Consider the following 12,389-nt stretch of genomic DNA (forward strand, 5'->3'; position numbering starts at 1 on the left):
CGGTGTTATCTAATTAGTATCAAATTAATTATTTTGTGGTGTGACTGCCTGTTTCGCTTTAGCGGATGATTAACAGATAACAAACCTGGCCATGTGTGAGTGTAACGGCCAGCTTCCAGTAAAGTTGACTTGTACCTAGACATCCCAACAATGCTTTGATTGGCAGCACGGTAAGAATAGCTCTCTCCGCAGGTCCTGTGCTCTGCAGACAGGGGTAAGAGGCACTACCAGCGCGTTAGAGGTCAGTGTGTTTAGTGGGAAGCGCTGAGGATCAGCATTGTGATTTTAGAAGCAAGTTAAAGGAGAGAGCAACTCGGGGGACATCACCTCGAAACATCATCAGAAGTCGGACTTGCCAGTTTAAAAGAGGCGTTGAACAATGAGGATGATGGGGGCAAAAGAGATATTCTTCATCACTATAAATCAAAATGTGTCCTATATTGGTAAGTCGGTGTGGCAGAATATTCAAATTAACGAGTGAAATCATTAAAACGTTTTCATGAATTGTGTATAAGCGGGTGCTTTATAATGATTTATCACTCTAACACGACAATTTACTGTTGCTATTATTTTTAAATTACTAACATTAATACATTATATGCTTATTTAGCTGTATTTAACTTTACTTAATAAAAAAATACAGCTTCTTATTAGGCATTGAAAAGATTTGATAGCACATATTCACACATATTCACCATCTCCATTATAGGCAAAACCTGGTGGATACTGATGTTGGTTTTCCGTCTGCTTGTCCTCCTCCTGACCGGCTTCACGCTCTTTAGTGACGAACAGGACAGATTTAACTGTAACACCATGCAGCCAGGCTGCTCTAACGTGTGCTTTGATCTATTTGCTCCCGTCTCTGTCCTCCGTCTCTGGCTCTTCCACCTTACTCTTCTCGGTCTTCCCCATTTGATGTTTGCCACCTACATCATGCACAAAGTTTTGTCATGTCCCTATTTTGGAGGTTTCTACTGGGGCAGGAGTCGAGGAGGCTCGCCTTGCAGCGAGAATTCACAATCCTCGAGAGAGCCGTCCTCGCATAAAGCCCTGCTTCATGACCTCCCACTTGGGAGGTCATGCGTGGGAGCGCCACGCTTCTACGGCGCTTACTTCGTAGTTATAATTCTACGGATTCTTCTAGAAGCTATTTTTAGCGCAGCCCAGTTCTCTCTCTTTGGTTTGTCGATTCCTAAGAGTTTCCTCTGTTATGAGGCTCCCTGCACATCTGGAGTTGAATGCTACATATCCAGACCAACAGAAAAGAACTTAATGCTCAACTTCATGCTCTGCGTTGCGTTTTTATCAGTCCTGTTAAGTTTGGTTGATTTGGTGAACTCTGTGAAAGCAATGCTGAGGTGGAGGAGGAAGAGGGAGATGCTGATGGAGGACATAAGTAATAGAGAGCAAAACAGCATGTTTACAGTGGCAACGGTGACAGAAGACACTGATATTCTTTTAACCAGACGATCCAGCCCAAGTGGAAGCTCAAAGGTGAATGGCCCCAGAGATGAAAAACCTGCTGATGGAGTTGTGCCAAATGGTGGACTTTTTCAAACGAAGGCGAGCGTTGGGACCACGGTTAGAACTAGTGCAGCTAATGACAAGAGGCCAGAAAATACAGATGGCAAAGAGGTGATGCCTCGGTCACCCACAAGCACTTCAGTGTCATCTCACTTTGCCCCTCAGCACCACTTAAAACCTCCACTGTTCTCTCAAACAGACAAGGGATCACCAACGAACCCCAAAGCAACAACACCAATCCGGCAGTGTCGTAACGACGGCTCTCAAGACAAGAGAGCATGGGTCTAATTGGCTGTTCATTATTGGCCCTGCACACACATTTACCTCATTAACAAAACCAAATATTTTGCTAGATGTGAATAAATAAGTTCTTCTTTACCAGGAAGTTCTGGGAATTATGGACTAATAAAATTTACAGTTGATAAAATACTGTAAATTTTGAAATGGGGACCTCATAGCGAGAGCCCTGCAGCTTCCTCCAGCTCTACAGAACTTTTTTATTATTTTTTAGGATGTTGTTTTGATTTGATGACCACTCCACTCTCATAAAATGTGTTTATCCTGTTAATTTTGCAGAAAAATAAAGTTACCAGCTAGAAACCTAAAGTTGTGTTTCTACTAATGAATACAGATATTGTTGGAGATTAACACCAGAGCTAAAAGGAGAAGGAAAATGGTCCTAACCATGCTGTAGTGCTTCTCTATACATGTAAACACAAATGCTAACTAACATGTACATCATGCCAACATTAAAAGAACATAATGTGTCAGAGTTTTGCTTTACATTTTCTTCAATTTCCTCCAAGTGGTTCAAAATCATTTAATGCTGCTTTAAAACACACAGTGCAGATTTTGTATTTCAGCATGTCAAATGTTGCATGTTGAGCAGCTACATATTAGAAATAAATACATTTCTTTCATGACGAAAAAAAGCTAAATTCTAAGAATCAAAGCCATCTTGATACGACAAAATTCACTGTTAACTCTATGAAACAGCCATAGCAGGTCTGAGCATGTTTATTTTACACCCTGAGCTATATGTGTTTCATTATGAGAAAAGGAGGCGTTCAAAATAAGTAAGGAAAAAATCCCCGACTGCTTCATCAAGGCTGACCTTAATAAAGTAGCGGTAACAGTGCTCAGCTGTTGTCTGGATTACTGTGTCTGGCAGTGCGTCTAGCAGCCACAACCAATGCACACCAACCTGACTTCTGACCTCTCATATGACCAGCTGATGACCTAGCCATGACCTGACTTAAGCTAACCCTGCTCAGGTTACATCAGACTTCAGCCTAGTCACCTCCATCAAACAAGATCAGCTCAACATGCAAAGCAAACTTGTACATTTTAACGTGCAGGTCAGGGAGTGCTGCTGCTAAAAAGATGAAATAATGCCATCATGACACATTAGATCTATTCTTTGCTTTTTTTCTGACAGTAAAGGCGCACAGTTTGTTTCTAATGAAGGAGAACAACAGAGTACAGGAGTAGTTGATGGGCACTTGATGAATTTCTGTGAATGTCAGGCTTTACATTGCTGTTGTTTCATCATATGAGTAATCTACTCTGTCCTGTGAGTAACTGATTGTTTGTTGTGCGTCTTTTATTATTTGTCTCACAGTAAGAACTGTTGGTTTCTTTGTGCACTTAGACAATTTCTGTGTGAAGTCATTTTTAAACACAGTTATGTGACATTTCCGCCATATAAATATCTAAACTTGTGCTGAAAAACAAAACTTTGATGACTTTCCATCCATCTTTATTTGCTCATCTAATTCAGATTGGCAGCCTATCCCAGCCCCATAGGACAAGAAGCAGGGTACACCCTGGACACGTTGCCAGTCTGCCACAGCGCCAACACAGAGGGTCACTCACATTCACACCTATGGGCAATTTAGAGTCACCAGTTATCCTAAACTCCTAGAAGCTGGAGTACCCACACGCAAAGGCCTCATCCTTTCTGTGGATTCGAACCCAGGACCTTCTTGCTGTGAGGCAAAAGTGCGAACCACCATTTTACATTCAAAGAAACATTTACTGTCCATTGTCATGCAGTAGTTCTATGTAATTACTGAGCTCAAAGATCACAGATTTTCTGTGCAACAGTCTGTTTAAATCAGTGACTGTGAACAAAACAATAGAGCACCTACAGTGTTGGATGACCCCTTAACACATGCCTCGTGCTCTTCTCATTGTCCTGCTGTGCTATTTGGGGCAGCTAAAACACAAAGCAGTATTAGGAGGCTGGCACGTCATGAGCTGGGTGCTCTGACAAAGGACTGCACTGTCACTGGTGTTGGTTCACAGGTCAGACCAGCTAACCTGGTGACCCACACCTGTGTTAACCCAGATTCATTGTAGACCATTGTCTGTTGTTGGCCATGATATCAGCATTGCACATTTTATTCACCCAGTAAGTAATTATCCATCCATCCACCCGTCCGTTCGTCCATCGGCATTAAAATTATTATTAAAAGATGTTTATACACAGAACTTTTTACAGAAGTGTCTAAAACTCCATAAAAAATGTGATTAAAGCAAAAGTATGTGGACATCTACGTATTATGCTGATATGTGATAGCTGGACATCTCTTATTTCCTTACTGTAGGCATTTCTCCAGATTTAGGAACCTTGCTGCACACAATTATTCTCACTCAGGCCCAACAACATGGACACTGTCATTATGAACTTTGCGGTCAATGAATTTCTTCTCAACCAAATCAGGGAAAAATTATTTTAGTGCTGGCTTGTGCATGTGGAATTAGTCACAATGAAGCCATGCACAGAACTTTATCAATGGAAATCCATTAATGTATTTATATACTTCTGGTTTTGGGTTCAATGTCATGGGTGATTATTTAATAGTTACAGCTCAATGATTTTCTTTAATAGTTTGCTGATTACTGCTTTTACTGCCACCTTCTGGTCAAGGAAGGAGAAACACAGCCAACACGACAGAAAGGAGTGAGCGTCAATTAAATATTTTAACTCAACTCAATTCAATTTAGTTCAACACCTATAAAAGTAAATCATATACAAGACTGTAATGATTGATAAAACATAAATAATGCTTACATTTCGATGTAAGTGTGATCCATTATTTCTTTGATTAAAGCTCCGGTCAGTTTCCATTTTTTAATAAAAAAAAAAAAAAAATGCATATTTCATTCATTGTTAAATTTTTAATTCTGAAACCAAGTTCTTCTTTTGTGGAGTCTGTGTTGTATATCAGTACAAAGCAGAGAATTAAGAGTTGACACTTAGACTCCTCATCGATCCTCAGCTGGAGTTGACGCGTCAACCTGCGAGCGCCTCCGGTGTTATAACGCAGTCGGATCTCATGGGTGACAGACGGAGGAGATTGAGAAGTAAGAGGGAAAACTCAACATTGACCACAGCAGCACATCAGAGAAGATGTCTGAGGCATCAAAAATATTGATCCCTCAGCACCCTTCTCACCTATGAGGATGTAGCTGAGATGAATGGGAGGATAAGGTTGTCCCTGATGGCTACACAGAGAAAGGGAAAATCTATCATGCCCCCTTTGATGTTCTTGATACAGGGATTGGAGAGTAAATAAATAAATAAATAAAAGAGAGAGAGAGAGACAACGAGCCTATGTGAAGAAATGTTGAATAGCTTTCAGGTGTTTTCTTACAGTAGCTGTGGCTTCTTGTCTGCAGATTAGCTTATTAAAGAGCCGAAGCAGAAGCCAAAAAAGCTCACGAATTAATTTCAGCAAACACATGAAAATCTTTTTGAAAAGGAGAAAATGTTTCAGCAAGCATTTACCTGGCTTGTGCTGTGAGCAAAGCTTATGCTTTATGTACATCATTAAAAAGGACCTTGATGCAATTATCATTTCTTCTAAAGCATAAACACTTAGAAGCCCCTTTTCTAGTGTCTTACTAAAGAGTTATTTGTCATGTCATTTTGAATCCTGTTTATTATTAAAAATCTTCAGTTTGTTTCCCAAGTTTGCGTTTCATTTATTATTTCAACCCTTTTGTTTTATCTCTGTTGTAGGTTGAGTTTTTTTTACTTGTAGTAATCCTGCATTTTCAGATTCCTGGTGTCTGGTGTTCCCATGTTCTGGTTTTCTCCACCTCTCTCATCCCCTTGTGTGTATAAGTAACCTTCTCTTACCTGTGTTCCCTTGTCACATCGTACTGATTTCCTGCCTGCCTCTTTCCCTCTGTGTTATCTTGCCATTTGCATTGTTTGTTACTCTGCATCTTGGACTCTGTTTTGGATTCATGTTTGTTTTAGAGATCCAAAAGTGCTAGCACCTACACTTTTTAATGAACCATAAACTTTACGGCAAATGCCCACATCAATCATATTCTATTAACCCTGGTCATAACTCTGATTTTCAAGTGAAAGATAATCTTTGCTCACTCTGGCCCTGCTTGTAAGAAAAATGAAAATAAAATGAAAAATTAAACACATCTAAAACAAAGTGGATGTTTTAATCATTAAGACGTTTACTGGAGGAATCCATTCTGCACAATCAGATATGTCCAAAGCGATCAAGTTACAGCTAATAATTATTTAGTGGGCTGATCTTTTTGCCCCTGCACAGAATGCCAGACAAATATGACCTCTGACCTCTGGACCCTTCACCTCGCATAACTTGACATGTAGGCATTTGCGATTTTAAAAATGCAGGTAGAGTAAACTTTAATAGCATTTATGTAATCCTGTCAAAAACTACACAGATAAATAAAAAACATTCACTTTTACCTAGTGGTATTAAAAATTATTTCTTATAAGCTTATTAGAATATCAGTGGGCTAATTTTATGACACTGTAGAGCATAGGTGTCAAACTCTGGCCCGCGGGCCAAATTTGGCCCGCAGCCTAATTACATTTGGCCCGCGAAGCCATACCAAATTACTATTAGAGCTGGCCTACTGGTATTATACAGCTAATATATATATTGTTTAGTATTAAGCTTTGCTTGTTCCATATTCAGTTTTTCAGCAAAACGTGTTTGAGTCCATAAGAAAAGATTCATTCTTATATCTGGAGGAATAAATATATTTCAATAAATATTAATTAATGTTAGCCCGCGACTTTGTTCCAGTTTTGAATTTGGCCCACTGTGTATTTGAGTTTGACACCCCTGCTGTAGAGCTTAGAAAGCAGGTTTTCATTTGGCCACATTGGCTTGTCAAACTTCTCATGCAGCTATTTATTATTATTTTTAAGTCATTCATTTTCCTTAAACACTTCTTTTCAGAGTAATGTGGCATTTGTTCTAGCATGCTCTGAGACAGAAAGCAGTGAGGTCATCCGTCCATCACAGACCTGTCAGTTAGTGCGGTTTGCTTAAGACTGCATTGTAAATCAGCCCTGACATGACAATGGTTGATAATGAAAGCTAAATGCTCTCCCCCCAGCTCTGTATACTCTATGAAATTAAAGGTTCCTATTGCTATGTGACCTTTAACAGCCCATATAGGCCATTCAGACATCTTAACATGATTTATTCCCAACCAGTCACAGTTTGACATCGAATTAGGTCATTATACAAAGACTGCATTCACGAAGATCCTAATTGGAGGAAACGAAGACGAGTTGGGCTCTCTGGGTTTTACCAACAGGATCTGGCTGCGATGAGCTGAACTGGCAAGTCAGCGTCTTGTTTATGTTAGAAGGAGATGGATCGGGCACGACCTCTCGACCCATTTCCTCTGTTGATTTTTTGCTTGTGGGCTTAAGGGAGCATGCCCAACCCCCCTGCCACAACATAAATATACACACACCACGGGAAGAGGAAGCAAACTTGTCTCATGCCTAACAAGTAGTGGCAGAGCAATTTGTTCTGAGACAAATTGAAACATGTCAAAATGGCCTCTGTAGGAAATAAGTGATTCGAACTGATGCCCTGTGTGCAGACAGAATCAGGTCACTTAAAAGCCATTTAATGTTGGAGTCAGAAATGTCCATATGTTTACCTAAAAATAATAATAAAACAAACCTCATAAACAGAATAAAAACCTATTCACAAAAAAAAAAAAAAAAAAATCACTGACCACTTAATAGGTGAAGACAACTGTTCTCCTTATTTTTGATTTGAAAATTCGTAAAATATGTATTTAATTTAATTTTCCATATGATTTGTGATGTATGGAAACTTTACAGCTTTAACTGGGAGTGTTTGGGAAAAGGAAATGGTGTGATGAGCACTATTTTTTAAAAGGAGCTTCATTAAGATGACAGATTGTTTTTAGAGGTTCAGAGCATTATCTTACATAAGAGTTGAGCCATATCTTCATACTCTCAGATTAAACGAAGGATTTTGAGGCTTTATGTTAAATTAAAGTAATTTGTAGCTGCTACTGTTAGTTTTGTGCTTTGTGAGCCACTGATGGCTGACAGCTTTTTAATAATTTGACCAGAAGATGGCGGCATTTTATTATCATTTCCCTCGTTCTTAGCGAAGTACAATTTCTCCCCAAATTTTGAACACATAAGGTTTTGCTGTAACATTTGAGTTTATGAATAGCGTGGATTTATCATGCTGGAGAACAGGAATAATTTTTTTCCCTTTTCCAAATTATGGACACAAATAGAACCACAATGGGGTGATGATGTTCAACAGGATAAGCGGACCACACACTGCAGAGACGTGATCACGATGGAGAGTGTCAGCCTGCAGTTACAAATCTGTCTCTCCTCTCTGACGTCTTAATTAGAAGCATCGGTCATCACATTTGTAAATGATCCATCTTATTAAGAGTTATGTGAGCCTTCAGCTTAAACCTCTTATAATAAGCATTTTTTTGTCCTGGCTTAACAGACGGTTTCTTCTTTAACTTCTGATGGCCAAACCAAAAATAACACCGGGAATAACAAATGTCCCTCTTCCACTACCGCTGTTCCAAAAACGAATAACTGAAGACTGGGCGATCTATGTGGGATAAAGTAAAATGTGAGACATTAAGCTCGACAGAGAACAGAAGAGTTAATAATAAATCTTAAGCGCAGGGGGGCTTTAAACTAAGAAGACCACCTGTAGTTTCACCATTGCCGTGCCGATATTGTTCTCCTCGTCTCACAGCGTGTAAATCTGCAGCACCAGGGACGCTTAATAGAGCTTATCCCACGTGGCTACAAAAGCAATTTACATGTTTTAGTTAAATACAAATGAAACTACAGCTGTCATAGCTCAGCCATTGCGCACAGAGATGCTGAGACTTTAGCACCTTGCGCACTCTGCTCGTTAGTCTGCTGAATACTGAGATGCTGCTTCAAGGCATGAATTGCATCAACAACTTAAAAACAAAAACTAAGAAATACACAGTTTGACAGTGTCAGATTCCAGGAGAAACAAGTATTGAGAATAACCAGGAAACATGAGTAAACGTTCAATAAAAGTTGTTTTATTCTCAAAATAAAATCTTCTATCAAAATGGAAATTATATATATTTACAGTCTCGTAAAATTCAATGTACAAATGTACAATGTATGTACACCAATAATTATATAAATACACTTTATGCGCAAATGCAACCCGTACGAGGCAGTATTAAGGCATTGATTAATGTACGCATAAATCCATCTTGTAGACAAAACAGCCCAGCAATGGCCTCATTTCTAGCAGAACAGTCTCATTGTGAATATTGTGTTTAAGACACAGCGGCTCTTTGCAGTGAGAATAAGGAGATACTCAGATATACCATATAACCTATTGACAAGGGGGATCTTGTCAGCTGTGTGCATTCAATTAAGCCCAGATAAGACTCTGCATTCTTCGTGCCAGGTACATTGTTCTGCTGCTGACAGTCTCATTATTTAAAGAGAAGCCATTAGGCGCTCATTAATGTGCTAATTACAACACGCTGATGGACAATCCCAACACAATTAGTCACCCCTCCCCCTCTCAAACCCTCTATTCAAAACCCCTGGACGTCACTGGAAGAAGGCAAGGGAAGAGCACTTTCCATAAGTCAAACTGATCTTCTAAGTTTTATAAGCAAACCGGAGTATAAATCCATTAAACTTTCACATTAGGGGAGTGCTCAGGAACAAAGTTTGACTTTAACTGGCAGTTTGGGGACTGACGTTTAATAATTTACCCATTAAAAACAAAACAAAAATAAAATCATTCTCTACGACACATTGCCCCCAGAAAGCTGGTTTTAAGTCTTTAGTGTCAAATGACATGAGATTGGACAACTGGGCGTCCAATCCACCTGATCAAACCCGGGAAAGTGGCATCTGTTTGGGGCAGGAGACGGAACTGGCCGTCCCAGACCTCCAGGTCAGTCCAGTGCTCACGTCACTGTACATGGAGCCCGCTGAGGCTTTACTACCCCAGCAGCACCGCGTGCAAAAAGTCCTCCAGGAGTCCAAGGTCTTCCCGGACCAGATCCAAGCTCCCGACGTGATACCCACCAGGAGGCACATGAAGTATTTCAGCATAAACACAGCATAGTCTGGCCTCTGCCTGTTCGGGTCCGTCATGCACGTACAGTTGTGCGTAATTTCCCACGTCTGCCTGTTATGCTGCTCGTAAAAGTAACACGCCACTATGACAGTGGCCGGGACTGTATATAAAACAGTGAAAACTCCTATCCTGATCATCAGCCTCTCCAGTTTATCAGTTTTTGTGCCTCCTTGTTTGATAACACTCCTGATCCTGAACAGCGAGACGAAGCCGGCCAGCAGAAACATGGTACCGATGAACAGGTAGATAACCAGCGGTGCCAACACAAAGCCCCGCAAGTTGTCCAAATTCTGGTTGCCTACATAGCAAATCCCGGCTACGGAGTCCCCGTCCACTGAGCTCAGAGCCAGAACCGCGATGGACTTCATGCTGGGAATGAGCCAGGCGGCTAAATGAAAGTACTGTGAGTAACTGGCTATTGCCTCGTTACCCCACTTCATACCTGCAGCGAGAAACCAAGTGAGGGACAGAATCACCCACCAGATCGAGCTGGCCATGCCAAAGAAGTAGATCAGCAGAAAAACGATGGTACAAAGAGCAGGACCAGTGGTTTCATAGTGAATGTATTCTCCGCCGTTTTCTCTATTGCAGGCCACTTCTTCGTGTCCAGCGATCAGTCTGACAATATATCCAACTGACACGAACATGTAGCAGGCGGAGAGGAATATGATGGGGCGCTCCGGGTACTTAAACCTCTCCATATCAATTAAAAAGGTCGCCACAGTTGCAAAAGTGGAGATGAAACACAGAACCGACCACAGGCCGATCCAAAAGGCAGTAAAAGTCCTCTCTTCTGGTGTAAAGTAAGGGTTGTGGCACGGAATGGCACAGTTCAAGATCTGTCCAGTTTTGACGCGGTTGTGCAGAGGGTGGCTGTCGCTGGTAACGGGCACCATGGGCGCACGGCAGAAGCATCCCGTTTCACACGTAGACGCTGCTGGTTTGTGCTTACCGGGGATCCCACGACCATAGCCGCTCTTTTTCTTGGTGTTGTACGGCTTTAAGGGTCGGTTGGTTGGCTTCGCCACCACAGGAGAGACAGTGGTGGTCTGGCTGCGGTTGTAGTCCATGCACAGCGTGTCCTGGTTGCCTTGTTCGGGCAGCAGGTCGCATCTCATCCGGTCTGGCCACGGGAAGCCGTACTGTCTCATGAGCGGCGCACATCCAGCTTTGGCCCGCTCACACACACTCCTGCACGGTGGCAGCGGCTTCTTGTAGTCTTCAAGGCAGATCGGTGTGTACATACTGCAGAGGAAGAAGCGCAAGTCGGGGGAACACTTTATTTCCACCAGCGGCCAGAACTGGTGCACTTCCAGGCCGGCTTCGTCCTGCGTGTCGTGTTTGAACTGGTTGGGCATGTAGGTGTAGTTGTAGCCGATGCCTTTGCACAGAGGTACGGAGATCTCCTGGCACTGGAGCTCTTTGGCAGCCAAGCAGCGCGTTCCGTGCAGAACCAGGGTTAACAGCACGCACCATCCCGGGATGCTCCTATCCATCGTTGTTTTCTGTGCGCGTTTTGTCCTCCAAAGTCAGAGCGAACTTGCTTTTTGCAAGCAGGCTGCAAGTCCAGTTAATCCAGGAGAAGTGCCAAACTCATGCTAATGCGCACGCAGTTTGCGAGTATGTTTAGTACGTGTGATATCCAACACAGGCGTTTTACTTTCTGAGAATCTGTGGATACTTCCAGTCTACCTTCCCTCTCTCTCTCTCACTCCTTTGTGTCGGTGCAGCACCGCATCTCTGCCTGCATGCTCTGTAACACACGGGAGCGTTTGGCTTTATACGAGCTGGAAGAGGACACTCCCTCAGCCTGGGCGGAGAGGAAGAGTAAGTCAAGTCAATCAAGACTTCCTTCTATAGGTGTTTGTTTAAAATGTTCACCCTGGTGGAAGGGTTATAATCACTTTGCCCTTGTTTGCACTCCCCCAAGAGACACACACACAGACGCAGAGTCAAGGCGCCCTTTACAAACAAGGAAAAGTTATCAAAAAATAAATACATTATGCAGGAATGTAAATAGGAATGCAGACAGCCAACTAATAGGATACAAATGAACTAATTAGGGGGTGGACTTAATACATTAGTGCCTGTTCTCTTGGTGGTGGGTTGTAGGTCAAAACACTTGACTCAATCATTCATTTTCTCAAAAATGCATCATGAAATGAAGGAGAAAACTAAAATGTTAACTGTTTTTTCTATTGCTGTTTTTTCTACTGAATTTATAACTATCTTCAAATGATAAGGAGCATCCAGTGCTGTAGTGATTGCCATTACCAAAATAGTAAGCAAATCAGATTCTCAGCAGACTCACAGGATTCATCTACAGAGGATGGAAATATTACATCTTGTACCTACAACACCAGATCACTTTATTCTGTCACAGCTCTTAAGTTAGAATTTAAGAATGCT

At 41.6% G+C, this 12,389-nt stretch overlaps 1 protein-coding gene and 1 pseudogene across 1 annotated transcript; one reads left to right on the forward strand and one right to left on the reverse strand.

Annotated features, from left to right (window-relative positions):
- The first annotated feature begins 42 nt into the window (after nucleotides 1–42).
- On the forward strand, nucleotides 43–1,812 carry LOC146368080 (gap junction delta-3 protein-like). Its single transcript, XM_084912744.1, has 2 exons — nucleotides 43–443; nucleotides 710–1,812. The coding sequence occupies exons 1-2, from the start codon at nucleotides 380–382 to the stop codon at nucleotides 1,810–1,812; spliced, it is 1,167 nt and encodes a 388-aa protein (XP_084768870.1). The 5' UTR covers nucleotides 43–379.
- A 7,085-nt stretch (nucleotides 1,813–8,897) lies between these two features.
- LOC146368081 (frizzled-8 pseudogene) lies at nucleotides 8,898–11,734 on the reverse strand (annotated as a pseudogene).
- Nucleotides 11,735–12,389: the final 655 nt, after the last annotated feature.

This window comes from Perissodus microlepis, chromosome 18 (assembly GCF_051167445.1).
Source record: "Perissodus microlepis isolate ML-2025 ecotype Zambia chromosome 18, ASM5116744v1, whole genome shotgun sequence".
NCBI lineage: Eukaryota > Metazoa > Chordata > Actinopteri > Cichliformes > Cichlidae > Perissodus > Perissodus microlepis.